Source organism: Danaus plexippus, chromosome 14 (genome assembly GCF_018135715.1).
Source record: "Danaus plexippus chromosome 14, MEX_DaPlex, whole genome shotgun sequence".
Taxonomy (NCBI): domain Eukaryota; kingdom Metazoa; phylum Arthropoda; class Insecta; order Lepidoptera; family Nymphalidae; genus Danaus; species Danaus plexippus.
The window spans coordinates 4373883-4400901 of NC_083546.1; the positions used below are offsets into that span (position 1 = coordinate 4373883).

At 30.8% G+C, this 27019-nt stretch overlaps 1 protein-coding gene across 1 annotated transcript in view; it reads left to right on the forward strand.

The window, feature by feature from the left end:
• LOC116769477 (lysine-specific histone demethylase 1A) overlaps positions 1–26081 on the forward strand; it is a 173413-nt gene extending 147332 nt beyond the window's left edge. Inside the window, exons 11-16 of the mRNA XM_061522571.1 lie at positions 19614–19766; positions 21337–21449; positions 21812–21935; positions 23012–23195; positions 24085–24212; positions 24549–26081. Of these exons, the coding sequence (XP_061378555.1) occupies positions 19614–19766; positions 21337–21449; positions 21812–21935; positions 23012–23195; positions 24085–24212; positions 24549–24697 (851 nt within the window). The 3' untranslated portion in view covers positions 24698–26081. The remainder of the gene's footprint in view (positions 1–19613; positions 19767–21336; positions 21450–21811; positions 21936–23011; positions 23196–24084; positions 24213–24548) is intronic.
• The last annotated feature ends 938 nt before the right edge of the window (positions 26082–27019 follow it).

A 27019-nucleotide genomic window follows, 5' to 3' on the forward strand; every position in this document is an offset into this window, starting at 1 on the left:
TAAAAGAATTATTTCTGCGGATGTTTCATTGTTTATTTTGCAAAGAGTCGTGACGAGTTCTATACTTTTGTAAAACTCTTTGACGTATTATAGTTCCCAAGGAGTCTAGTTTAAAGACAGCTTATTTTTCTAATTTCCTTTATAGTTTAGAAAAAAATAATCTCTAAAGCGTTTGGATTGCTCAAGTATTTGTAGATAATTGAAAGATTCTGAAAATTAAAAAAAAACATTAACTCTAGTAAAATTATCATTAAAAATAATTAAATTGCTATTAGCAATATTTTGTTGATAGCAGTGTTTTTAGTATGGAAAATAATTAGATTTTCCTTACTTATAAATATCAAAACTTTTATAAATAAAAATACTCTACGAACATATTTGCAAATTTGTCAATTTTAGTTAGTGAATAATATATAAATCATACGGTATCTTTGTGGTAATCACGTCCGCAGTCTAGAAATTGGACGAGAGTCGACCGGCCCTCGGAAATTAGCGAGTGCGCGACGCGATAGCGTTGTATAATTAGCGGTGGTGCAAGTTACAAAAAGTATGTCATGATAGTCCAATAGATATATTTTTATCAAAAAAAAAAATAACAATATCGACATAGAAAAACAAAGGCTTTCTTATCCCGATTACTAGAAATGCTTACTAACATTTGATAACTCTTATTCAAGTTTAGACTGAATTTCGATTCTGTTACGTTACAAAAATACTTTGATTACAATTTACACATATGTTGTTATTATTATTATTGATTAATTTCAATATGTATTTTTTTTGCCTCCGACCCCTTCAACTTAAATACAAGTTTGATTATCGCATCAAGAAGCGTGCTCGTGCATTTCTCCCCCTAATTATAAACACCCTCCAGAAAGCTTGTGATTTTCCGATTATTATTAAATATATATATTAATTTATTTTAACTGTGTAACTTTAAAATAAATTAGATTAAATTTTTATCAAACCCCAAGCTTACTGTATAAAAATTTTAAGTAAACCAAATGTACATAATTATACAATAATTGGTAAAATTTTCACATACTTCAATTCTATATAAAAATCGATACTGTTTAAGGATATTCTAATATCAAAATACATACAACAATTTGCTATAACGAGAGCAAACAATAGACTAAAAGTGCACCTCTAAGTAATCAGCTTTCATTTTAACCATTCGTGCATACTGCTACAGTTTCTCGCTATCATTTCCTGCCATTATCGTCGGGTTACGCAGGCCTTAACTAATGTCTCCTTTTGTGACCGGCTTTAATCAGTTGTTTATATTATTGCCGGCGTATGGAAGATTTAATCGTTCCTTTACTGTTTCACATTGTATCTAGAATGGCGGATTTCCACGAGCCCACGCCCCCATGAGATAGAAAATTTATTGGGGGACAGATATTTGTTTAGGATTAAGAGATTCAGCTGTGCGTCGAGTTAAACGATAAACAAAGGATCCGCAAACTGTTCTTTGTTTCATTGTATATGTGAGATAACGCCCTGTATCAACTGATGTCCGTTGCGGTGTTCACAGATTTGCTGTCTATCACATATGTATACTACAAATAAGGCACATAAAATAATATTTATAGTACTGAAGTTTTGTCAAACTTTTCCCGAAAGAAGGAATGTTTTGTTGTCATCGGGGAATTGTTATTCAATTTTATAATCTTATTTAATTAATACTATTTGCCATACGATACCTGAATTAGCTATTATTCAATTTATAAAAAATATATATGAAAAATTCGGGGAATTGATAAAGTACACCCTAAGGTCGCTTAAATACCACTTCTACCCACATGTTACAATATTTACCGTAGGTCCGTAGGTGTACTAACCCTTCACGTGGGTCAAATGTATTAAGATATATTTTATTTTACTGTATTATTTAATGTTAAACAATCCTAAATGATAAAAAAAAAATATATACGGATTGACGAATTCATATCGTCTTAACAACAGGCAATTCATAAAATATTATTCAATATATTAATTTTAAATCTAATTGAATTATTCAAAGCGGTAATTTCGCATATTTTCAATATACATACATTGTTTGGGAGTGTCAATGAGGTTGTAATTACTTTTAGCAACACTATCAGAGTCATTCATCGTGGTAATGTACGATAATCGAATGTCCGTCCATTTGTTAGTTAATTAAACACGATACGGTTGTTGTCGCGATCGTTCCGTTTAATGACTTCAATTAACCTAATCAACTGTTTGCAGATTTACGCGAGTCCCCGACCCCACTACATGAGACGTGACCTACTGCCGTTGAGATTAAATGAATATTTATTACGTTTTATCTCCTGTTTCAACTCGTTGATTACAGCTTTATCTCAACCCCGTCCTTTGATAGCTTGATAAAATACATACTACAAATAGCAAACCTGAATCTAATATAAAGGCTGGTGTCTTTTTAAATCCTGTAAAATGTTATCTATTAAATTAGTAATTAAATTGCATTAAAATATTAGCTCTATCTAATCGTAATAACGTGCGAATTATATAAATCAATATCCGTATTAACGTTTTAGAAAACTCTGTCATTATACATAGGTACATTATCTAGTCGGTACGCTAAACGTGCTTGTTGGGACTCTAATTCCGTCCATTGAATTCAAATTGAAGGCTAAAACGTTTTGCGCTATGTCCGAGCTCGTATCGGAACCAAACGTCTAGCTAATAACTTAATGCTTCTGGGAATGGGCATCTGTGGACCGGTCGATCCAATGCTTCATACATTAAAAAGCACCTAGTGCATCGCGGCGTTCCATTGCACGTTGCGACTTGTGCCGCTTTACTTTACTGTAGGAATTCAGTTCTGATTATTTTGCGGCTAGATTCTTCTCAATCGGTTGTTTTTGTTTTTCCTTTACTTTGACCCAGAACATATCATGAATATTCGACATGTAATACATGTAGTTTCGGTTTGGTTTATATCGTTTTTCGTGGACAAACATTGCCGGTATACCAAAATAACACATATTCTTTACAAGTGTATCAAATAGACGAAAACACTGTGTTCTTTTTGTAAATAGATAGAACTTTAATATATTAACAGAATGTTTTGACGATTCTAGTCGTATACAGAAACTCACAAAGTAGGTTTTATCTGAATACGTTCGAGTGCACTCATAATTTCTGTTAGCATAGAAAGGAGGTTTGATCATTCTCCCGTTTAGCGTTCAAAGGGACCTTTCATAATCTTGAACCAATCTACAAAGAACTGCATTCTCTATATTTACAGGAAGCTAATAAGGATATTGTTTGAAGTATCGGAGCTCAAGTTCGATTTGTGCTTTATATCGAGCAGTTGGAACTCATCTCTGTCGACAGAGATTAATCGACTGCCGCCTTCGAAGGCCGTATTAGCTTTAACGGCATCCAGAAAATTGCACGATTTTTCCACTCACGCCCCTTGTTTTCACGTCTACACAATGACAATATGAAATACAATGAACGATGAGTTAGACAAACAATGGCATGTTTTATTTGATTTTTATTGAAGTTTATTGCATTGGATTTTAATATCGTATACAGAATTTAGAACATTTATAACGTAAGTTTGAAAATTTCAATTTTTGTTAGTGTAATTTTTTTATACAGCAATGAAATTATTCCAAATTATATACTTTTATAAAATACCTACGCATTTAGAAGGTGCTCGAAATATATACGCAGCTTTGTGATGTTTATAAAGGTGGTGTGTGTTTTAACAAAGGATAATTTGAAAATCCAATTATTATTAATGCGCCCCAATGTTAAGCCCCGGAGCGTGATTGAAACCAGCATTCACTGCGCGTTTCCCTCTACTATGTTTACGATGACACTTGTTTAAATTTTCATGCTCTGACATTTATAGACTCATGAAAATTGGGTACGCCACTTTTGAAACGTCCTTTTATTGCTGCAGTTACGTCAGGGGCAGATTGTGAAGTATAGGCGATTAAACGCTTTATTTACTAGTCTGCGAAGCTGCAGGATTGAACTAGAAAAGTACCTTTACTAAGGAGTGGAACTGGATAACTTCTAAGCTTATTATATTTCTCTCAATAAGTCGCCGTTTCATACGACGTTTATGTGCCATTATAGAAAATTATTCCACCGAACTGGAGTAAAACGATTGCGTAAATATGAAATAATAGTTTGAAAATTGTAAAAAGTTCGTATTGGATTGGGGATTATAGCAATGGCATGTTTAAAAATATATTGGATAGCAAAGTACAAAATATTGCTTTATGGTCCTTTGTAAAGTATAATTGCAATTTACAACTGTGGAGTTATGTATTACACTGTAATACCACGAGTGTATGTATGGAAGTTGAATAACGAACTAATATTTAGTTTCAAAAAATGCTGTTTATTTTAAAAGTTGATATTGCCAAATTGATTTTTGTTCTTGTTTATGACAGAAGTTCATTTTTATTGGTAAAAAGGTTTAACATAAGTACTTTTAACATTCTATTTAAGTTCTCAGAGGAGAATTTTTGGATTAAATTATACGGGGAATATGATTTGAAAGCCAATAACTTCGATACATTTACGGCACATCGTTTTGAAACTAGCGGAGCGTTATTATTCACTCAACGTAGCTTTTGTGTCCCAGAAAATATCAATTTAAAATATTTTCAAGTTTTGCTGCTGGAAATCTCTAAACATTTAATGAATTCTTATTGCATTACTTTCGATTTATCTAGTTTCATTTTGTTTAAAAGTTTTTAATCTTGCGATTCCCTAACAATATTTACCAAGTCACTATCAGCTTTTTTATTGATTTGTTCTTGTTACATAAGCTAATTACTTAACTAATAGTTGTTACATTTAAAGAACATATTATCAATAGTAAAGGACATTAGTAGAGCACTACGATTAATTCCCTTTAAAATTATAGACTGCAAGAAGTTAAATTGATACACTATACACCTAATCTATTTCCTCTTAAACAGAAACAGCTACCATACGGAAGAACTTTTTATTGATGAATAAAATAACTTGAGCAACGTCAGCATTATTTCAGGCGGCCAAATTGACAATGACATAGTAAGAATATCGATCCTATCTTAATTATTTTTGGGCCTGTACTACTGTTGCATATTGTTCATATATAAACGTAAGATATCATTACACATTATTTAAAAAATGACTTACTCAAGTACTCCGAGAAATAAACGAAGTGCTTGTTTCTTTAAAAAAAAATCTACTATTATTTACCTAAGTAAACAATGAAAAAAGAGAAGAGATAAAACGAAAGAGAGAAGATGAAACGTTCCTTTAATGAAAGAATAAGTACCATTGAGAGACAAAATTAAGTTTGATTAAAAAACTATAGTCTTCTTTAATCAACAAAATGTCGATTTTCATATACTCAAATGACAATATTAAAACGATGTTATGATGTTCTTTTTGTACTATGACGTTGATTTTTGCCAAATTTAAAGATTATATGCTAGTAGGGTATTGATTCTTTCGGATCGTAAAAAATGCGAAATAAACGGAACATAAGCGGTCTTATCTTTGCTTGGAAGTAACGTATAAATTTGTTTTCTTAGATATTTCACTACTTTACGCAGATCTAAGTATTTAATTTACAGTAGTAGTTCCTCAAAATATTCTTTAAATTTATCCTGTGAAAAATGTAGAGAGATAACATAGTGCTATAAGAGAAACGTTTTTGCCAACTCATGTAGGTATTAGGAAGCCTTGATAATTTAATTATTATAAATTATTCTCGTACAAAAAAGTTTGATTTATGAATTGGTTTTACTAGAAACAGAGATATAAGAACTATATTGAATTAATGTCTTTGAAATTGGTTCAAATGGATAGATATCGAGGAGGATTCACATAAATTTGAGTGCCTTGAAAATCTATCAATTCAATTTATATATGAGTAATAAAAATATGACATACCCTTAAGTCCTATATAGATCCCTAAATGTTTCAGAATGAGGCTTACATTTTTTGTGACGAATGCTGAAAATCACTTCTTCATTCGGACCATATCTTCGAAATTCCTTCCCATTCCTCCTGTAATGCTAAATCCGTCACTGTCAAAGCTCCCCTTCTATGGAAATTGTTGCCAACATCGATTATTGTAATTATTATCAATATAGATAATTCATTTGAAGTTTTTTTAAACTTACCTGCTCTCAATTGAAATGTATTTTTTCTTCATTACTTTAGAATCTAGTAAACATATTTTAATTGAGTTCTATAGTTGCAAGAGTTTAAGAATTATATGTAGATTTTGTTGATATTTTGTAATATTTAATATGAAAAGCAGTAGTGGCATATTTTTCATTGTACATTTTAATTAAGGTTAAAATAAATATAATTCTTCATATACAAGTCATGGGTGACATCTGATTACGTTTTCAATACAATTCTTCATTATTTATGTACGTTATGAAGTATGACCGTTGAATATTACTTGGTGCGAGTCCGAAGCCGCAATCTCAATATTCCACTGGGACCGGTTATCCGCAACACATAACTAATGCCCGCCTAAGAACTTCCATTCCGTTCAAGTGCCAATTAATTACAAGAAGGATCGTCTTTCATACCGAAATAATAAATTAGCACCTATCTACTCAATGAAAAGGATCACGTTCCCGCTTAAGAAAATACATTAATAATTATAATTCTCATATAGTAATATCGATATTAAAACTCACAAATACAGAAACTAGTTTCAGTAACTTTTATCTTCAAAGCAATTTTTTGTCGCTTTATCTATTCGTCTAGAGTGGGAAAATATTTTCTTAATTAACCTAATCTGTTTATAGTTTGGCCTTGACTTGTTAGTAAGGTAAGATGGTAATCGTTACGTGTAAAAGCTCAAAGATTGATCGGTCACGTATTTGTGATACATTAATTATCGTAAAATCTCGCATCTCTGAGAATATGAATAGGAATTTATAAAATGCTATTTAACTATCATAAAGTAAATAAACAGTTAATTAATAATTGATTAACGCTAAGTGTGAAGATGACTCGTCAAAATATTGAGTTTTATCAAAAACTTGCATTTTATGTGCTCTGAAAAATAAAAAACTGCGCAAGCTACAAGCATTCGCCTATTAAACTATTAGTATGAAACACGGTGTTGGATTGTCGGTGTGTTCTTAACTACCAGAGGCGTTGTTCGCGAATATATGTATGTCCGGCGGTGACATAGATTTACATACAAAAGAGTGCGCATGACCGGCTTTTAGATAGTGTAGCATATCTAATCGAACCGAGACGGCTGTCAGTCAAGTGGGACAGCATACAGGCAGAAGTCCGCATCATTTGCTACTTGATTTCGCTATCAAATATCAAGATTAAGTGATAACATATTATTAGTATTTGCCGGTAGTAACTGTTTGTCTAACCGCCGATAAAATGAAATGTTGAGCAAGTTTGTTTCCAATTTTTATTTCGTTTCTAGAAAGCATATTTTTATATATGAATTTAGAAAACTAGTTCTCCCAATTTTATGTTATAGACCACATGTAGCAATCGTATAAAATGATTTCGTTGCCATTGTAGAAATTTTAATAACGTACTCCTTCGAAGGTAATTTGAGAGAATACTGTGACTTTTTATGTACCTAATATGATTATGTTTCCAGCCACTTTTATACTTTCTTCTCTTAATTTCAACAATAACGTTTCAGTTTAATATAATAATGACTACAGTCATCTAGATAAAAACATGAGTACCTTAAAAAATTGTAAGGTGTTATTTAAAAAGTTTCGTTATATATGTTATTTTTTAATGTAAATCATTATTCAGAAATAGATTTTTAGTGAAAACAGGAACACTGTCATTAATACAGTAACAAAAATTACCTACTTGAGAGTACCATCATTAGCTATTATACTTTCCTCGTTAACAACGAAATATATGGTGACTCTTGTAAGCCCTCGGTTCTTATTTAATTTATTGTGATAAAAAAGTAAATAGTGGTTGGGAAGTATTATTTTAATATTAGTATATACGTAACAGTTTTTATTGATATGCTTATAAAATATTGGCAGGATAATAAAAAATCATTTTACGTTTATTGTATAAAATTTTTTATACAACAAAATATATTTTTAACGGGTAATGTCAAAACAATTATACAATTAAGTAATATTTATATTTTATCATTTATATGTTACAATTATTTCAATTTACTAAAATGACTACAGTTTTTCTGTACGCCGTTAATATTATCTGCAATTGCCATCATTAATAAGATTAAAATCTGTCTATAACTTGATAGATTCCTTTACATGACTTCCGCGGCTATCGTTTTGCGATCTGCTCTGATAACTCGTCTATATTGTTTGACTAATGGCCAGCTGTGAATCCGATCCCGCGTCATATTGGAGTCGAGTAACGCCAGCTTGATTGCGATTTCGCATCTTTCCACTCTAGAAGTGCAGTTTTAAAATTGCTAAACTTTGTTTTTTTTTTTCATTTTGATACCCGGATTTTCACGTTATTTGATTTGTCATTTTCAGATTCCATATTGTTGCAGAGTCAGGAGCTAGGCGCTGAATGAGTCTAATAGTAGATGTTTTTTTTTTTTTTATATATATAAAATGAAGTAACTCTTACTAGAAGATTTAATACAAAAAAAACGTGTTTAAAGGTGACGCATACAAATTGATTTCATTGGGATAATTTGTAGTTTTGCCTGCTCCGAAACATAACTCTTAGGGAGCTATTATGCAAAATATGAATATAGAAAAGAGTATTTTCGAATATGTAGGTATAATAAAATTTTATTATTTATACATATTCATACATTGCTTACCGCGCACGTATACATTTTATAATAATATTATTTGTTAATTCATAATTTTCTTTTTAAACTGAATGAAATAAACAAGGACAAACGACAGAAAAGGTAAGTAAATGAAAATAAAGAAGTCGTCTCGGATAGTTTGTAAAGTGAGATGCAAATCGGGACGTTTACATCAATACAGTTGCTTTTCGCATGCGAAATATGCGATAAGCATGTTGTACTCGTATTGTCTCGGATGCTTTTCGAATAAGGTACCCGGTTGCATATTTCGCGGACGGCGCGACGGTCGAGGTAAAGCGATAAGCCAACTGATTTACGACTTATAAAGGCGACACTTCCGCAGGCTTTGCTGGCAGATTTACACGACAATGCATTGCCCCATACTAGCTGTTAATGGGTTACACGGCAATTTCGTCTTGCTTAGCCCAGTTGTTGCACGGAATATAGAACCTGAAACTGATCTCGTGACAAAGTTTCGTGCAAACAATGGATTTATTTATGGAATAAGCTCCAAGTGTAATCTTTACTTAGTACTTGTATTTCGTGTGGATAACAACTATATTTTCTATATTTTTTGTTTATTTTCCGTCCTAGTGAAGGTTTCGTCTCCAATTTAAAAGCAGATATCGTTGTCGGTTTCCTCTCATTGCGTAAATATTGTTTTATAGCTATTATTTGTATTAGAATTATATGGTGTTCATTAAAAGTCTCATTTGTACGAACATCAATATATACATGTAAATACAGATTAATAGATATTTTGGATAATGATCTCGGTCGTCTTGGATTAAATAAAACAAATTATGATCAGAGAAAGGTATTTTAGAGCGGTGTGTAAATATTCCGAGAGGCGTAAATGTTTCTTATACAATATCAAGTCTTTAATGAGAAAGCAGTATAATGCGTTTATCATTCCAGATTTATGACCAATAAATGTTTATATAGCAACCTTCCGCCTGAGGATATTGTCTTGGTTTGTTTTAGTGATTCAAAGAAAATGTGTAATGGAAGTTATATCACTTCGATTGATAGCTATGATGGTATAAAAGATAAAGTTGAAAGTTACTTTTACCGCTAGGTACAATAATATAGAAGACCTTTGCAGCATCTCTATTTTTATACTGAAATTAGTATTTTTAGAATTATATCGCCTTATATTTGTGTATAATTTTTGATTTAGTGCAATAAAAACTTGCCGACACGTATCACGTTAAAATGCAAATTAAATGCAACGATGCATATGTTTTGCTTGCTGATTTTAAGTTGAAGATACTTTGATATTATATGGAATTTAAATTAAAGCTCTTAATAAAATTTGCTATAATTTTCTTAAATTTTTGTTCATCTAAATTATATAAATTTTATGAAATAACAATAACTACTAAATATATCATGAGATTGGTCATCTAGAATTTAGCGTTTAATAAAACATTCACTGCCCCTTAATGGACAAAATCTCGTTCTAAGAATCTGATTTGCCTGTTTCAATCCAGATGAATACCGGACTGATGTGCTGATTTACAAGGCAGACCCTTTTCTTCGTGACGTCTGTCACTCGATGGAGATGTCCGCGCGATGCAACCATCTGATTTCGGCATCTTTAAAATCTGTTATCCTCGTTTTGTAATACATGACCACGGGAGCATTAAATGTATGAGATCATTTGTTTAAATAAAATCGATATGACTCTAGATGTTATTTCAATGTTCAGAGATTAGAAAGATAAATTTTATTAATAAACACGAGGCTTAAATAAATTAATATTAGTTATTTATGTAATATTTCTATTGTTTTTGTTAAATTACTATGGGTTTGATCCTAGCTTATTTCACTCTCAAACTAATCAAGATTAAACAAGCATTTCTCTCCTTATAGGAAACCTCTTAGCTGTGCTCTAGTTAATTAGTTTAGGTTGATGTAGAATTTAAACCGATTAAATATACAATGTATAAGATGCAGTGATAATTGATTACATATCCCGTCGCAGATTGATGGATGTAATTAATTGGAAATGTCAATACACACTGTGAGATAAACTGATAAATTAATTATTAAAACAAATATTCGGTTTTCAAATATTATTTATTAAGAAATGACAACTTTTGTGGATGAACCGGGTTACAAGCGGAGATCATTTGGAATCAAATTTAACTTGTTTTCTTTTATCTTATTATTTTTTCGGATTCTTCCCAAAAGTACAACTGTATAAATATTACAAAAATATTAACAGTATTAAAAAATATGATATTTAAAAATTTCGAAACAATTGAAAAATATTAACAATTATGTTGATATTAACAATCATTCCAAAGGATCAAACGCGATTTCAAGAAATAATTTCTACTATTTTCAAGTGGTTGAGTAGCAATTTCTGCATTAATGAGTTAAGAAGTACTCCATCCTCTACGTATGGAATTCATTACAAATGTGTAATAATGCTGGTAATTTTCCACTTCATAATTTCATTAAAGTAATTAAATACAGACACGACAACATAACAGACATTAAGATTCAGTGTGTTCAGTATTTTTATCTCCGGCCTTTTAAACTGTGTCAGGTTGGATAAAATCATTAGCGCTCTTGGCTGTACCAGATGAGTAATCTACTTTTAAAGGGCTACTTAATGGCGACTGCGTACAAATTACTCGCTAAGAATAACCGCCGGACGTGAAATGTAACTCAAAGGCTTATTTATATTGCCCTTTAGAATGGATGTCTTAAATTTGGATTCAGTTTATTTTTAAATTATACATACAAAACATTCTTTAAAAATGTACAATTTTCCTCATTAGATAGTACTAAAGTTTTACGGTTCTAATTATTATGTTTGTTTCAAAGAGATTGTTATGAAATGGAATGAAATAAATATAATCCCTTGAAAATAAATAATAAAATTAAATTTATACAAGAATACTAAAGTCTTATTCTTTGAAATTTAATTTTGCACCCACTGAAGAATGTTTCGCGGGTATTCGAGCGGAATCCCGAGTCAAGTTTTTGCTTGGTAGCGATTACAGCATGTGGTTGAGCTCGCTTAGAAGTGGCTCAGGTTACTAGGTTTTATTGCTTTTCAAACTCTTGTCAAGGTACCTTTCAACATTTTAAAATATCACCTTCAATTGCTCTTACAGTTTGCTTGAAATCAAATAACAGATTAATGAATTTTGTCGAGCACTTCAGTCATTACTTTATGCAACTCTAAGTGTGACTCTGACGTTTTATTAAATAATATCAATTCTGTATATAAATAGTTTAAAAGATGTTATCTTGTTTAGCTTTTAATGATTTTATCCCAACTACATTTGAGTCGTTGTTTTGTGTTACTGCAAATTTGAATTTTATTGTAATCGTTATAATTTCTGCCTAAAGTGATAAGATTAATTACTTTTCTTATTCTATTTTCTCATTTATAAACCGACGTCGATAATATTATGTGCGAAGAATTGGAAATGAAATGCTGGAAACGCACTGTATGTTGTGTGACGATGCGACGAGTCCTAAGGGTACTGGGCATTGATTATGCGTCCACTTTTTAAAAGTATATAACAACATCTCTTCTTTCACATTTTATTAATATTTTATTTATGTATCGCTTACAATTGCAAGGTTAATCGACTAAAAGCATGCGTAATTTGAGTAATCCGTTGTCGTTGTGTGGTCATCCACCTCAAAAAGTTAAAGTTAACATTTATAAAAATCCGTATATATTTAATTTAATATATTATACATTCCGTTTTATTTTTTAAATTATTTTATAGAAAGCAATTCAGTGTACATGGAATGAAGTCGTAAACACCCACTCGTACCGACCAATCCTTGTCCTCACCCTTAAATCGTGTCTCTTATCTGAATATCGCATGCAATCGCAATAAAACTGTCAAACGATATATTTTTGATATGACAGATACGATATCTCCATTAGGTTGAACACCGTCGTCACGGCGCAAACGAGATCCTATAAAAAGATCAAATGAAATACATATCACGAATTTTAACGACTCGCAGTACATTTATGTAGTGTATAGCGTCGAGTAATCAGAGCCGAGTGGATGATTTCATAAATTAAAAGACATCATATTTGTTTTTCAAACGACCGAGTCAATAAAAATTCGATTGACGAAGCGTAACAGCGCGCTGTACGTAGGTAATCAACAGTTTTATTCGGAGATTCCGCCGCCTTGATTTTGAAACGACCTATGTTCTTCGTTTGAATACTTTTGCCGTTTGAGAAGGTTTCTTTTTTTTTGACGATGATTAAATTCGACGCCTCCGAAAATTTACATTATTTTTGCGTTTAATGGTTATCTAAGATGTTCTTGGCTACTAATTAATTCGCTTTGTGTATTTATTTCGTCATTTATTAAAAAGAAATCTTGTTAGAAGAGCTATATTTTACAGACTAAGATAGTATTTAAAAATAGGATACGTAGCGGCTGTAATTAATCAGCCCTTATGTACTTGTATATTTAAGTGTCGTGTTAAAGCGTCTGGGACCTTTTCTGATCCCGTGCAAGTTATTATTGAGGTCGGTAATTAACTAGGGAGATCAAGCTAACCTCTCTATGCTAATGGGTAACGTCAAAGGGCTAAAAAGCGTCGAAACGCGTCTGTCTAAATAATGGACAGAGTTATTCCCTTCCCTGGACGCCGCGACGTAGTTCGACCCTCGTCAACCACCACTCGATTAACTCCACCTACACACTAATTATTATTAGGCGTATATTTTTATCAAATACGATTATTTTTTTGAATAACCTTAATACACAATAGTGTATACATTTTTCCATTTTGTTTGTAGACGGCAAATATATAAAAGATGTGGAATTTAAATGAAACAATTCGTTAGAAATGTAGGTTGGACATATTTCATTAACACTTTTATTCGTTACCTTAATATTGATTTCATATTGTCAATGACGTCTTATTTAAAAAACAATTACAACATTTTTGTTTGGTTTTTGTATTAAGAGACACTTTTACTACTAATATACATTATTTATATATAATTAACCTTTCTAAACGCTTCTCTATAAATTAAACATAACAATGCGGGAAACTAATAAATTTTGAATTGTGTAAGGCGAAGAGGTTTACAGCGTCGGCATAGTGGTTTTTCTATGTAGTTATTTGATAAAATTGATAATAAACTGTATAATAAAATTTTAGACGAATTCGTTTTTGTAAGAGAATTTATTACTAAGAACGAGTGTATCGTAAAACCCAGAGATCCTTATTGTACAAAACGTGAAATAGTTGACGTTGTATAATTTCTTTTACTGTAGTTCTGGGTGGCTACGTAGCATAAATAATTATATATATATATATATTTAAAAAAATTGTGTTTTGTAGTAATACAACCACTAATCAATATATCAGATTAAAGTAAATAGTTTCACTTAAATTTGAATATATCACGATGTTTTTTTTATTAAGTTCTTAATATAAAAACATGTTCATAACTATATAATTTTACGATTATATCAAGTCGTAAGTTTATAAAGGAATATATTTAGAGATGGTGTGGTTTGTAATGTAATCTCGTATGATTGTTGTCATATAAATGTTAATATATGTAATAAATATTATATTACATCATATACTTACATATTATAGTTATGACTTAAATATTAAAATAATTCTTAGATTTGAATAAGATGTTTTGGTCTCGTCATTTTCAATATTAATATTAATAGACAACCTTTAAACTACTATAAAAATAGTCTGGTTTTACTAACTTGGATAGCTACTAAAATACTGGTACTATATATGAAGTTTCTATGAAGAATTTATTTACCTATATATGGAACTAAAGTAAACTAGATCATAAATAAATACGAATTTTACAACTAGAAAGAATTTTTTAATGACTAAATTAAGAAAAAAATTGTAAAAAAATAATCTTAATAACATTTCAATATATAAACACAATATTATTAAATAAAAAAATAATAATGAGAGGTGAGTAATTTTAAAAATAAATAAAATGTGCTAATAAAAAACGCGATTTAAAGTTATTTCTATTATAAATACAGCATTAAAATACACTTCCTTTCCTTTTTAATTTTTTTTTTAAAGTTTATAGTTTTATTCTTAAGTAAGTTCTTCATAAATTTATTTTAGAAAAAAAAAATTAATAACTTGAATTAGCGACTTTGGTATTTGATTAATAAAGTTCGGTACAAGATATTGTAATGTTCTTTTCTCAACAGTGTATTACACCTCGGAACCGGTAATGTAATAAGTTGCTAGTTCTAAGGTTCAGTGTGGACTTTGAAACTTTTTTATAATTTCATTAAAATATTCTTCAAATGATAGAGTTAGTTGAACTTTCTGTACAGAAAGCTCAAAGTCTAGGATTAGTCTTCCAAGAATTCTAGCTCACGAGGCATTTGAGTATAAAATACCTTATTAAAAAAAGTTTTCTGAAAAAATAACTGCAAAAATGTTTATGTATAATATGAGCATTAACAGAGAGTAAAATTCAACTTATGTTACTTCCCAACGAAAGGCATGATTGCAATTTTAATATTAAAAAGTAAATTATCACCTGTTCCAATAATTAGCGTACGAATGAATGTTGTCTGAAATTCAATTGTTCCGCTCGTTAATTTATTTTGTGATATATTAGGTGGTGATGTTGGATTAATAACATTTATCAAACTTAAAATATAGTATCGACTTGTTGGTTGTCAATGTTAAATATAAAATACAAGACTAAAAGCAATATATCAGTATAAATGCAGCCCTTCAACTAATTCTGCATTACTTCCCAACGTAATTATAATTTTGTTTAGGTTTTTGTATAGTTTACATTTTTTTGTTTCCAAAATAACATTAATTGTTAGAAATAAAAAACGATTCAGAAAAAAAATCCTCACAACAGCATGTGGATGTTATAAATAATAAAAACATACCTATACATTAAATTTGCAATGCTTTCTACAGGCTTGGCTGTTAATTAATGCGTTCCATAATAAGAATAATGTTTTTATTATAAACATTACGAACATAAAAGAAACAGAAAACTAATTATCATCAGTTATTGTTAATTACGGGGGAGTCGTTTATGGTATATACATATATTTCAGTCCTCCAATTAGTCTTATTGCGCTAAATTTAATAATACCTTACGCAAATACACCTTTAATTACAGCTATTTAAACGCATCGCCACTCGAAATTATTCAAATTAAGCTTAATTTAATGTTCTTTAAGCAACGAATTGTGCGTATTTTTTCGGCTTGTCGTACTAATGGGCGATTTCTGAATTAAATTCGGCGATCGTAAATTCGGGTGTGCCACGCAGCATAAACAACACTTATCTACACAGGTAACGGCCTATCTTGGATTAAAATTGAAGCTAACCTTAAAAAATTGTACGCTTTATGTTTTAACGAAGTATCGGCTGTATATTTTCTGTAGGTTTTTTAGTAAAACTATATTAAATAAAGTCAATGGAGATCCCTGTAGGTTTATTGTGAAACTTCTAGTAGTTAAATGAAAAATAAAACTGAAGTCTAACCCTTTCAAAGTTAGCAATGTTATAGAGAAATGTTAGTAAATATGAAACCCGCGTTTGCAATATCGTTCAGGTTAGATCATAAAGCAAAAATTCCATACATCACCACAAAGCCGAAATTGCTAAAGCGGTTCTAAAACTACCAACAATGAAGAGTTCCGAGTACATGAACTATGCTAGCGCGCAAAGGATGTTGTTCACCTTCGTTTGTATGGAAACTTAACTACTAGAAGAACAACGTAAATTACTTTTGTACATATAATTTAAACTATGCTTGCTTCGTTCAGAATATATTTAAAATAATGAGAGTTTTCTGTCTACGTATATTGCGATGAAGTAATGTTGCTTAAATTTATTCATGCGAGCATATATTGTTGGCAATATATCTAATTATAACTGAGCTTATTTTTGTGTTATATAAAAAATGTTCAGATTGACAAACAAACTTTGTTGAGCGACATATCTAGTGCTAAGCGATTTTTTATATAAATGCAGCGGGCTTGTTACAACTTTCAGAATATTTCGCAACAAATTCTAGCCCCACTCGTTCCGGTAGATTGACTGTTCAAAAGGACTACCCACTCCAGGGTACAGCAATTGAAAGAAGGATTGCAACGAATTGCATTTTTGATTACTCCTTTTTGGGTTGCTTAACATTGGATTTGTTTTCCTTTACAAAAGATACCTTTCAAAATATATACAGATTTATTTTCAGTGCCCTTTCATTCCTTATGAAAGGGATTACCCTGAATCTCCAAATAACTAATTAAAATTTTAATTAATTTATTTCTCAAGTATCTTCAATGTATGAACTGGAAAAATCTTAGCGCTTCCGACAAATCCTAACATTAATATTATTGCGTTATAAATTTAATAAATCAATGCAATGTAACTAAGATTATTGTTTATAAATTTAATAGAAAATATTTTAAGAATTAATATTTCTGTATTAGTTCCAAGTTTTATGATATATATCTGACATGACAAAGTTGATAGCTAGTGTATTTTGACATGCTATCAATTGTACACAAAATTTATCAATTGTTTTACTTACAGCGTATTTTTGAGTCGAAATAAACAATTTTTAATATCCTTATTTTTAATATATTTATTATATCCATTTTATGTGTCGGCAGTAGAAGACTATTAATGCACAAAAATGAACCATTAATTAAAATTTATCCGAAATTAGTCTAGTATTTACTGTCTGCAAGTATTAGGTTTGAGCACTAATCCTGTTAAATCTTTACTGCCAACCAGTTTTTGTCTGCCCATTCGTGGTCTTTATCGTACTTAGGGTTTCCATTCATTAGGATTTCGTACGCGTTCTGATGAAGCATGGTCTGGAATAATGACATCGGTTTGATTATACTCGAACAGTATTATTGCACGATAGTATTGTATTACTTTAGATTTGTACAAATATGATGTAAATACATATACTTCTTTTTTTTAATTAAAAAAATTCAAAACTGTATTTAAGCGATAATAACAACTTCTAGGTTTAGACATCTTAACAACTAAGACAGCAAACGTTTTTTATATTAGTATTATTACTTCAATACAAGTTTAGGAATTTTAATTAAATAATTCCATCTGACAACATGACTGGCTCCTCTGCAGTGGTCTAATTTTCCGGTATAACCTTAATCGTACTCTAGTTTCGGTCAGTTTGCTGGAATGGTCATTTGAGAGAACTAGCCGAGGTAATATTGTTAAAGTGTACAATACAGCAAGCTTGCATTTAAAGTACACTGTGTATGCAGTCTCTTCTGGGCACAGGTCACTTAATATGTAGGGGAGCAGCTGTTTCTCCATCAATTTTATGTTCAAGTCTGAGAATCATTAATTTAATTAAGAACGAAAACTAAGGTGCGATGAAACCATCAGAATTAATGATTCACTTAAATTCGCCTGCCTTTGAATTCGTGTGTCTATAGTTTATACCTGTGGAACAATTTATAAAAATAACATTTACTTATTGATAGCAGTTGTAAAATTCAACAGCTATTAATATTATTAGGTTGTAAAGACGTACCAAATGAAAATAGCAATTGAATTCTTATAACACAATACCATTCAGTTTAATGGGTGGAACAAACAATTTCTTTTCATTACAAACAACAAATCCCTCAATTTTTTTTTTATAATTTTTTGATTAGCATCAAATTGTCTTTCGAGATTACTGTTTTTAAAATTGATTAAATAAATTTAAAAAATTAAATGTTGTTTAATGTTCTATACCTAGTAATAGTTGTCCTGAATGTTGACATTATACTTACCTATTTGAATCATTTTAATGATAAGAATTTAATAAAAACGTGCAATAATAATTAGTATATGTATAAATTTCTGACGTCTAATATTGTATTTTTTGTTTGGACAGACCTATTTGTATCGATTGTTTATATATATATATATAAAATTAAGAATAATTTGTAAAAGCATCCTTTTTGTAATTAGGCTAATGCTGCCTAAACTAAAACTGCCGTTCTACCAACGTGGTTTGCATTCTAATTTAATTAACTATGTGCCTCGATTGCTTAACATCGATAAAAAGAAATATTACACTTTCCACATTCCATTAATTTACAAAAATTTGTGTTTTTCTTTGTTAGGAATATATAATGGCAGAAAAAAAACTATCGATTTTAATTTTTTATTGTAATATTTAATATAATTCACAGTGTACACATAGATCTTGTGGAATATTAAAAAATAAAGTATTTTAAATAATGAATGAAGTACTGCGGTGACTGGCTCACGTACGTATCGAGTATCATCAATTAATACGATGCTTCGTGATGGACTCACCGATATCGATAAAACTGATTCCACACATTATGCGACACGTACATAATTGATTTTAAATCCATATCCGAAATTTGGACATGCTAGGTGACTAGAATTATAAAACTATCGAAATAGTTTTTTTTTTGGTTAGAAGTTTTGATATAATATTTTCACCAAAAGTCAAATATGTTATAATAATTATTTATGTTATTTAAAATGAGAAATATTTTAACTGATCCATATATATGTTCTCTTTTACGCAAAAACGTACTGACTAATACTTTTTTACTAACACTCTATTCAAATATGTATTACATGGTAGGACATTGGCTATAACTTGCGGAGATATTGCGTGAATTGCTAGCAGTAAGTGTTGCAATAACGAAATTACAATAAAAACTCGCACACGGAGGATAAGCTTTACATGTGCTTATTATTAATGTAAGTTAAGAAATGTTAACAGCAAACATGTGTGTAATCATTGCATTAAATTATTGTCAAACTATTACAGTTCGCAACGGGTATTCGTGCGTGCCGGTGGCATTGTCTGAGGGGCTCGACATTAGATTGGGTACAGCGGTCACTGAAATCACTTACGGTGGGCCGGGTGTCACTGTGAAGGCTGTCAACCCTCGAGCTCCCAACCAGCCGCAGACATTTAAGGGTGAGCGATTTTGTTATTTTAGCTCCACATGATTCCTATAAACACATTGTATAAACACCACGAACGTTAGGGCTGCCCCTTAACAATTGTTCGATTGATAAGATGTAACAAATTATACGTAAAAGGAATCCTAAATACTAACCGTAAAAGAAACGGTCAAATGAAATATTTGAGTTATTTGGGACATCAAGAATATAAACGATATTTCTAAAAATATCGTTAACTTAGAGAGTGTCATGAGAAAATGTGCTTAATAACGATATTAGCAAATAACATAAAAACACATTAAATCATATCAGACATACATGGATAGATATAGATGAAATAGCTATGGAAATGATAACCTTATATTCCTTACGAGTAAATTATGCATTGATGACAGTAATGTATAAAGGTAATCTGTAAACCGCTCGCTGTGTCAACTAACGTGTGATATTTTCTTGTTTTTATTCAAATTTCTTATTAGGATCACCTTTGAATTTATAAATGATTAAGTATGCTATTTCGGATTCCTATAGGTATATGTATTTTTGAAAGTAAAAATTTGAAATATACGGCGAGAAATAATCTCGTTTATTTTCAAAATAAAATAATGATGGCAGCTTTTAAAATGAAAAACAAAACGGCAGGCGTGTCAACGTAATGGAGGTTATGAGAAAAATCCACAACGCCGACGGCTTCTCCTTGTCATTTCTTTGTCGTGGAGTGATTTGCAATTCTAACGCGTTAATTTTACTTTGACGAGGCGCAAAAATAGGGACCCCTGTTGACCTGGTGATTCTTCCCCCTGTCCGCGATCCTCGCCTCCAGCTACAGTCATTTGCATAGGCGGAGCCGTCTCTGAAAGAGGCAGTTACACGATAAATAGGCGGCAACACTAAAGCCATGCGACCAAACTTTAAAACGCTTTTCATAATAGTGCATCGTTCTCAGTGAGCGCTAAACTGACGTGAAATATAAATCGTTGGATATTTTACGAAAACATTTCCGGCCGCTGAATATTATCTGTTAAATGCTTTTATCTTTTTGTATACTAATATAATAATAATATAATATTTAATGTGTTGAAAATTTTAACTTTAATTATTATTTCCATTTCGAGTGTATGCAGAATTCAGCAAAGGTAAACTGGCCGCCGCAATTAATCTAAAGAGCACTTTATTCAGAATGTGTGGAGGTTGTTGCGGCTTTGTTAGTTAAGGTCAGGCTTTCACGGTGATTGCTTGTAGCCTGCGGCCTTTTCATTTGACGGCCAATCATGGAGATACGTTGGTACCGATAGACCAACATCCCCTACAAAAATTTTATACTCCTGCGACTATTGAAGTTACTGGTACCAAAAAAGGGAAATTACTGTAACGGACTGGATGATCGTAACTGTACATAATTGAAAAGCTGTAAATAGCAAAGTAAATAATCATTACAGATTTAAAGTATATAAAAAAAATACAAGTGGCTCTCTAAGATGATAGTGTCTTTTCAATAGTTTTAAAATATTAGGTTTCTTTTCAAAATATTAAAATATTGTAGAGAGATGGTTAAGATCTGAAGTATTGACTTTTTGTTTCAGGTGACGTAGTTCTTTGCACACTACCTTTGGGAGTACTCAAAGTGGCCGTGGCGAACAACGGACAGAATCAGCAAAACTTTGTAAAGTTTGATCCCCCATTGCCTGATTGGAAAGTAAGCTTATAACTAATGTAAAATTTGTGCGTCATGTTTTATTTTATTCCAAACGCAATTGTCGATAAAGGTTCTTTCTTGTTTATATTTTCTCGTTTATCAAATTTTATAGGATAGTTTTCAATAGAAAAGAGAACATCGCTAGTTTGTTTTTAATTATTTTTCTGTATTATTTTTTATGTGAAGCCGTGCCACGAATCGAAATAAATTATTCTTTTAGAATTCTAAACAGTTTTTTTATACATTTTCTTTGTATAAAAAAACATACACTTTAATAGCAAAAATAGTATGATTTCCTAATTAACATTTTACAACATTTATTTATATTTACGAATTTAAATACAGACTTCTATTTCTTTAAGGTGGCGGCCATAAAACGTTTAGGTTATGGTAACTTAAATAAAGTAGTGCTTTGCTTTGAGCGTACTTTCTGGGATCCAAGTGCAAACCTCTTTGGACACGTGGGTACGACAACCGCTAGCAGAGGTGAGTATAACGTCTGTTTTAAAATAAATATTATTATGTTATCTAACCGACGTAATTATATGATGCACAATTAAAAATGTACACTTCAAAGAATAGTTTTGCTTGTATTATAAAAAGAAATCTGTTCCGATACAAGTTGTTTGTTTTTTTGTTCAATGTAAAAACTCATATAATATTTTCAATAATTATTGCGATCCATGTTAGTTATGACTTCTTCTGTAACGAAATTATACTTGTATTATTTTATTTTGTTGAACGAATAATGAAATGATTAATGTTAAAATTAAGATTAAAATTGTCCTTACTTTAAAGACGCAAACATCAATATTATATGTATATTGCATTAATAAACGAACTCGTATCCATATCAACGGATACTGCTCGTTAATAATTTGGAGGTGTTACTTGTGTAAATACTATAAAATGTAGAAACAGCGGTGGCCGACGCTATAACGAATTAAAAGTTGAATAATTGAACGCCTCTGAGTAACCCTAGGGGGAGCCGCGGCAATAAATCACGACACTGAGTCAAGACGAGCTATTTTTATGTTATGCTTTAGTACACCTCCTTAGTTTTTTGTTGCGTTCGCTGCCAACTTCATTAAGTATACTCCATTGCTGGGAATACGGAACAATGTAAGTTTTTTTCCCCCGAAAAGTATCGCTTTTTTCGAGGCTTCCATTATCAGATGCCGTCGCTTTTAATTTATGTGAGAACAAATTCGCATATCATTCTTACTTAATATCGTCTAAGGATCTCGAGATACTTTAAGTAGAGCATCGTGAAGCTCATTATGACCTTATTGGGGTTAGATGCGCATCTTTAAATTTATAACCATTTATACAACATACAATACATTACTACTACAATGCATTTATAAAACATTGTTACAATCCCATAATTTTAAACTATATTTATTTAAATAACATATTAGAGGGTATTTTATAAGAAGCTTTGAAGCTGATATCTTGCAACAGCTTTGCCCTGATAGCGTGCAAATTTTTATTCGGTAAATATATTTCCAAAAAAATATAACAATGATTTTCATTTTGTATATAACATATTATACGTTTAGGTGAATTGTTCCTATTCTGGAACCTATACAGTGCTCCGGTGTTGCTCGCACTGGTAGCTGGAGAAGCTGCTGCTGTTATGGAAAATGTGACTGATGATGTCATAGTTGGAAGATGTATCGCCGTGTTGAAAAGTATCTTCGGACACGCGGCTGTTCCGCAGCCCAAAGAATGTGTTGTTACCAGGTAAGGACCACGTAAAGGTATTATTGTTAGGAAATCTTATCTTGTTAAAAAAAATATTTCGTTATTCAGCAAAACAAGTATGTATTTGGTAGACGAATTACATAAAAATTACAGATCATTAAACTGTTGCTTTCAAAACAAAGTAGCTTTAAAAATAAACCTAGCATATAAAGCATGTCGAAAATATACGTAATAAAATTGAATTCCAACACAAAGAGCTTAAAAAATACTATCAGTCTATGACGTAAACGTGTTAACTTTTCAACGTAGTTTTTACGATACAACGCTTTTTGTATGCAGTTTGCATTCTGACATGTTGTCCTCTCTTTTTATTCTATAACTTTGTGAATTTGCCTTGTAACAATTCTGGTGTTAATCGCTATTCACTCAAGTGTCTGATATATGACATTCTAAAATCGGATATTTGTATTCACAAATTGACAGTCCAGTTCTGTCAACACTCGTGCCATTATAAAAACAATAGGTAGCGATCACAAAATTTGTTCACGAAACATCCATTTATGCATACAATGCCGGCTATTTGTATTGTTTTGTGCTCGTTGAATATGACATTGTAGTCGTTATTTGGGTTATTAAAATGTTTGCGGTATAGCAACCTTTGCATTATGGAATAGTCTTATGTCAAATGTCTGGATGCTTTGTTTTGCTTCGATTTTCCAATAAAATCAATAACACGTAATATTTTTCCATTTCATTTTCGTAATGTATGTAAATATTAAAAAATATTTTAAAACATCTCATTTTTGCAACGTTTGCAAGTAATTAATATATAAATGTCCAGGTTCTATTTTTAATTAAACAATTAATGCAGGATTTTTAATGATTTAAATAAGTTAACTTGTATGAGTACTCATAAATGCTGTGATAGATGGCGTGCCGATCCCTATGCTCGGGGATCCTATAGTTTCGTGGCTGTTGGCTCCTCCGGGACTGACTATGATCTACTAGCAGCGCCCGTGCCCGATTCCTCCGGAGAAAACAGATTATTTTTCGCCGGTTTGTATCTTGTCTTTTATTTTTGTATACGTAGATTGTAGATTGTAATAATTCGTTTTAGAAATTATAATATTATACGATAGCTGATTATAGAATCAAAGATTAATAAATAAAGTTTATTTATTGTATAGTACGTTTGGTCATTTGTAGTACTTAGTAAGTGCACTTAAATTTGCTAGGTCCTACTTTGCAATAAAAAAAAAAAACACAAGGAAAATATCAAAATCAACAAAAAGAAAACATCACAATCCAATCAACATTAGGTCACACGTATTTTTGCCGGCTTAACCGAATTTATATATATATTTAGGATTTATTTAAATTCAATGTATACAGGTGAGCATACAATGCGCAACTATCCAGCAACAGTGCACGGCGCTTTCCTCTCCGGTCTAAGAGAGGCCGGTCGTCTCGCTGATATGTTGATGCCACTACCTCCAATTACTAGCGCCAGTGTGGCAGCGGCGACTGCTGGTCATACTTGACCCTCGGCTAAAAAGAATGGCAAGAAAAAATAGTTCACTTAGAACTGGTCTTGCCATAATATGCAAAGACCAGCAATAAGACGTATTACTCTTTTAACTAGAAAAAACTGTTATATTTCTTTTTGCTGTGATACTTTGCAGAAGGAGAATGTTTTATGGACTCGGATTAGAGTGTTTAAAGAAATAGTTTTCTGATATTCTAAGTGCTCAGATCGTTAATTGGTGGTAATGTAGTTGATGGTGATCAATTACTATTAGTGAGATTATAAAAATATTACTCTTTACTGATAATTATAAGACTGGATACAAACAATGATGAGGTAAAAAATTGTTTTATTTTTATTTTTATTAACAATATTTTCGGATGTAAGTCTCTAGTGTGGGATTTTAAATCGAGATAATGATTACTTTACATTAAACTTGTTCACTGGAACATTAATGTCGAATTAAATCCGACAATATAGTTACATTCAAATATGAATTGCTGTTTAAAAAAAAAGGATATAATTATGTTCTTGTTATTAATAAAACTTTAACCTGTATTTTTAGAATAGCAGTTGTAGTGTAATTTAAGGCTTTTTGTAGTGAAAACAATACATATATTATTTGAATATGATGCACAGGTCTAACAACGCAAGGAGTGTAACTAAAATAAAATCCTAAAGACGAATAATTGCGCTTTCGTCTAGCCTTAAAATAAACATTCAGTGTTTGAACCTAGGGTTGGACTTTTCTATTTCCTTATCAGTAGTCTAGTAGACCAGTTCATTATATTGAAAAATGTATTATTAAGCAAATAATTTCGTTATTAAGATCATAGTTAAGTTATTCCTAAATAAGTAAGTATATTACTTAATGTATTCACACTAACTCGTTGAATAAAAACATACTATTAAAGTAACAGAAACAATTACTAGCATTTAAAAGCGTCATAATTACGAAATCCTTAAAAGTTTGATGTTCCCCTCTAGAAAGAATATCTTTTAATTAACGTTTGCTGTCAGTACAGTTTGGTATTTAACGCAGAGGATAAACGTCGCCCACTAAAGTACTAGTAATAATGTATTGTTAAAATTAAGAAAGCCATTAAATTTTAATTAGAAATTGCAGACAAAATTGCAGATTGTTTTTAGAAAATTTTGTAGCAATTATTAACACGATCTCGCTCAGAAGTTTCTTTGATTCTGATGTTCTCAAAACCTTAAACTTCTCCAAATGTGTTAGTCGTAGAAGATGGCCTAATAAGCGTTAGGTTAGGTTATGTTAATTAACTTATATTTTTAATCTGGTGTTTCGTGTGAAGTGTAGAATTTTTTTTTTGTTCTTTTTCCTCGGTGTTGGTCATTTAAATTTCTTAATAAAGCAATAAAGTATTTTGATAAAATATGAAGCTTTTATTTTCATCTCTACTACTTCAATATTTTATGCACAATATATTGGCTTATATATGTTTTTGTACACAGCATAATTGTAAACCTTTGTTTATTTAATTTAGTAAATTTCTCAAAAGTCACGATGTATGCTTAATATTCTCGTCGAATAAATATGTTATAAAAATACCTCATTATCTATTACGTAATACGAAAACTCACTAAAACGCGATTAAGCTATGTGATCGATTGTACGTCAAGCGAAGGTTTCATTTCCCATAGCCTTTTTAATTGTTATTAATGGTGACCATAAATTTTGCCCTCAATTAAATGTTAAATAAAATGCGGGTCTTAACAGTTCATGTTTTAGGTTCAAATAAATTGGTCAATATAATGACGAGCACCTGCACGCCACCTGTATTAAAGATGTTGATAACACAATGCAATTTGTTTTCTGATCTAATGGTCGGCACCTAAGTTTAATAACTGTCGGAATTAGGGTAGATATATTAGAATTTTATGCTTCACTTTTAAATTTAAACAATACTAGAGTATACAATGATAAAATTCGTTTAATTATTTGCCATTATCTGAATTTTTACTTCGCTACTTAATGACCCATGAAATGATGTCAGAATTAATATTACATTCTCGCTCATATTTAAAACTTTTCGTTATATAATATGGTAAATTTGTGCGAGGAAAATATATTGAATTATAGTTTAAAAATGAACAATAATAAATCTAGAAGCAGCAAAATACAATTAGAGTAAAATTTATAAATAATTCCTAGTAAGTTTATGTTTACGTGTTGGGCGGAGCTGTGAGGGATTTATGTTGCCTGTTTTAATTGCATTTTTAATTATTTTTCAACAACGCTGCCGGCAAATTGAATACGACCAGCGTAAATTGTTCAACTTATCTGATGAAAGTAGTTCAATAAAGTGTCAAT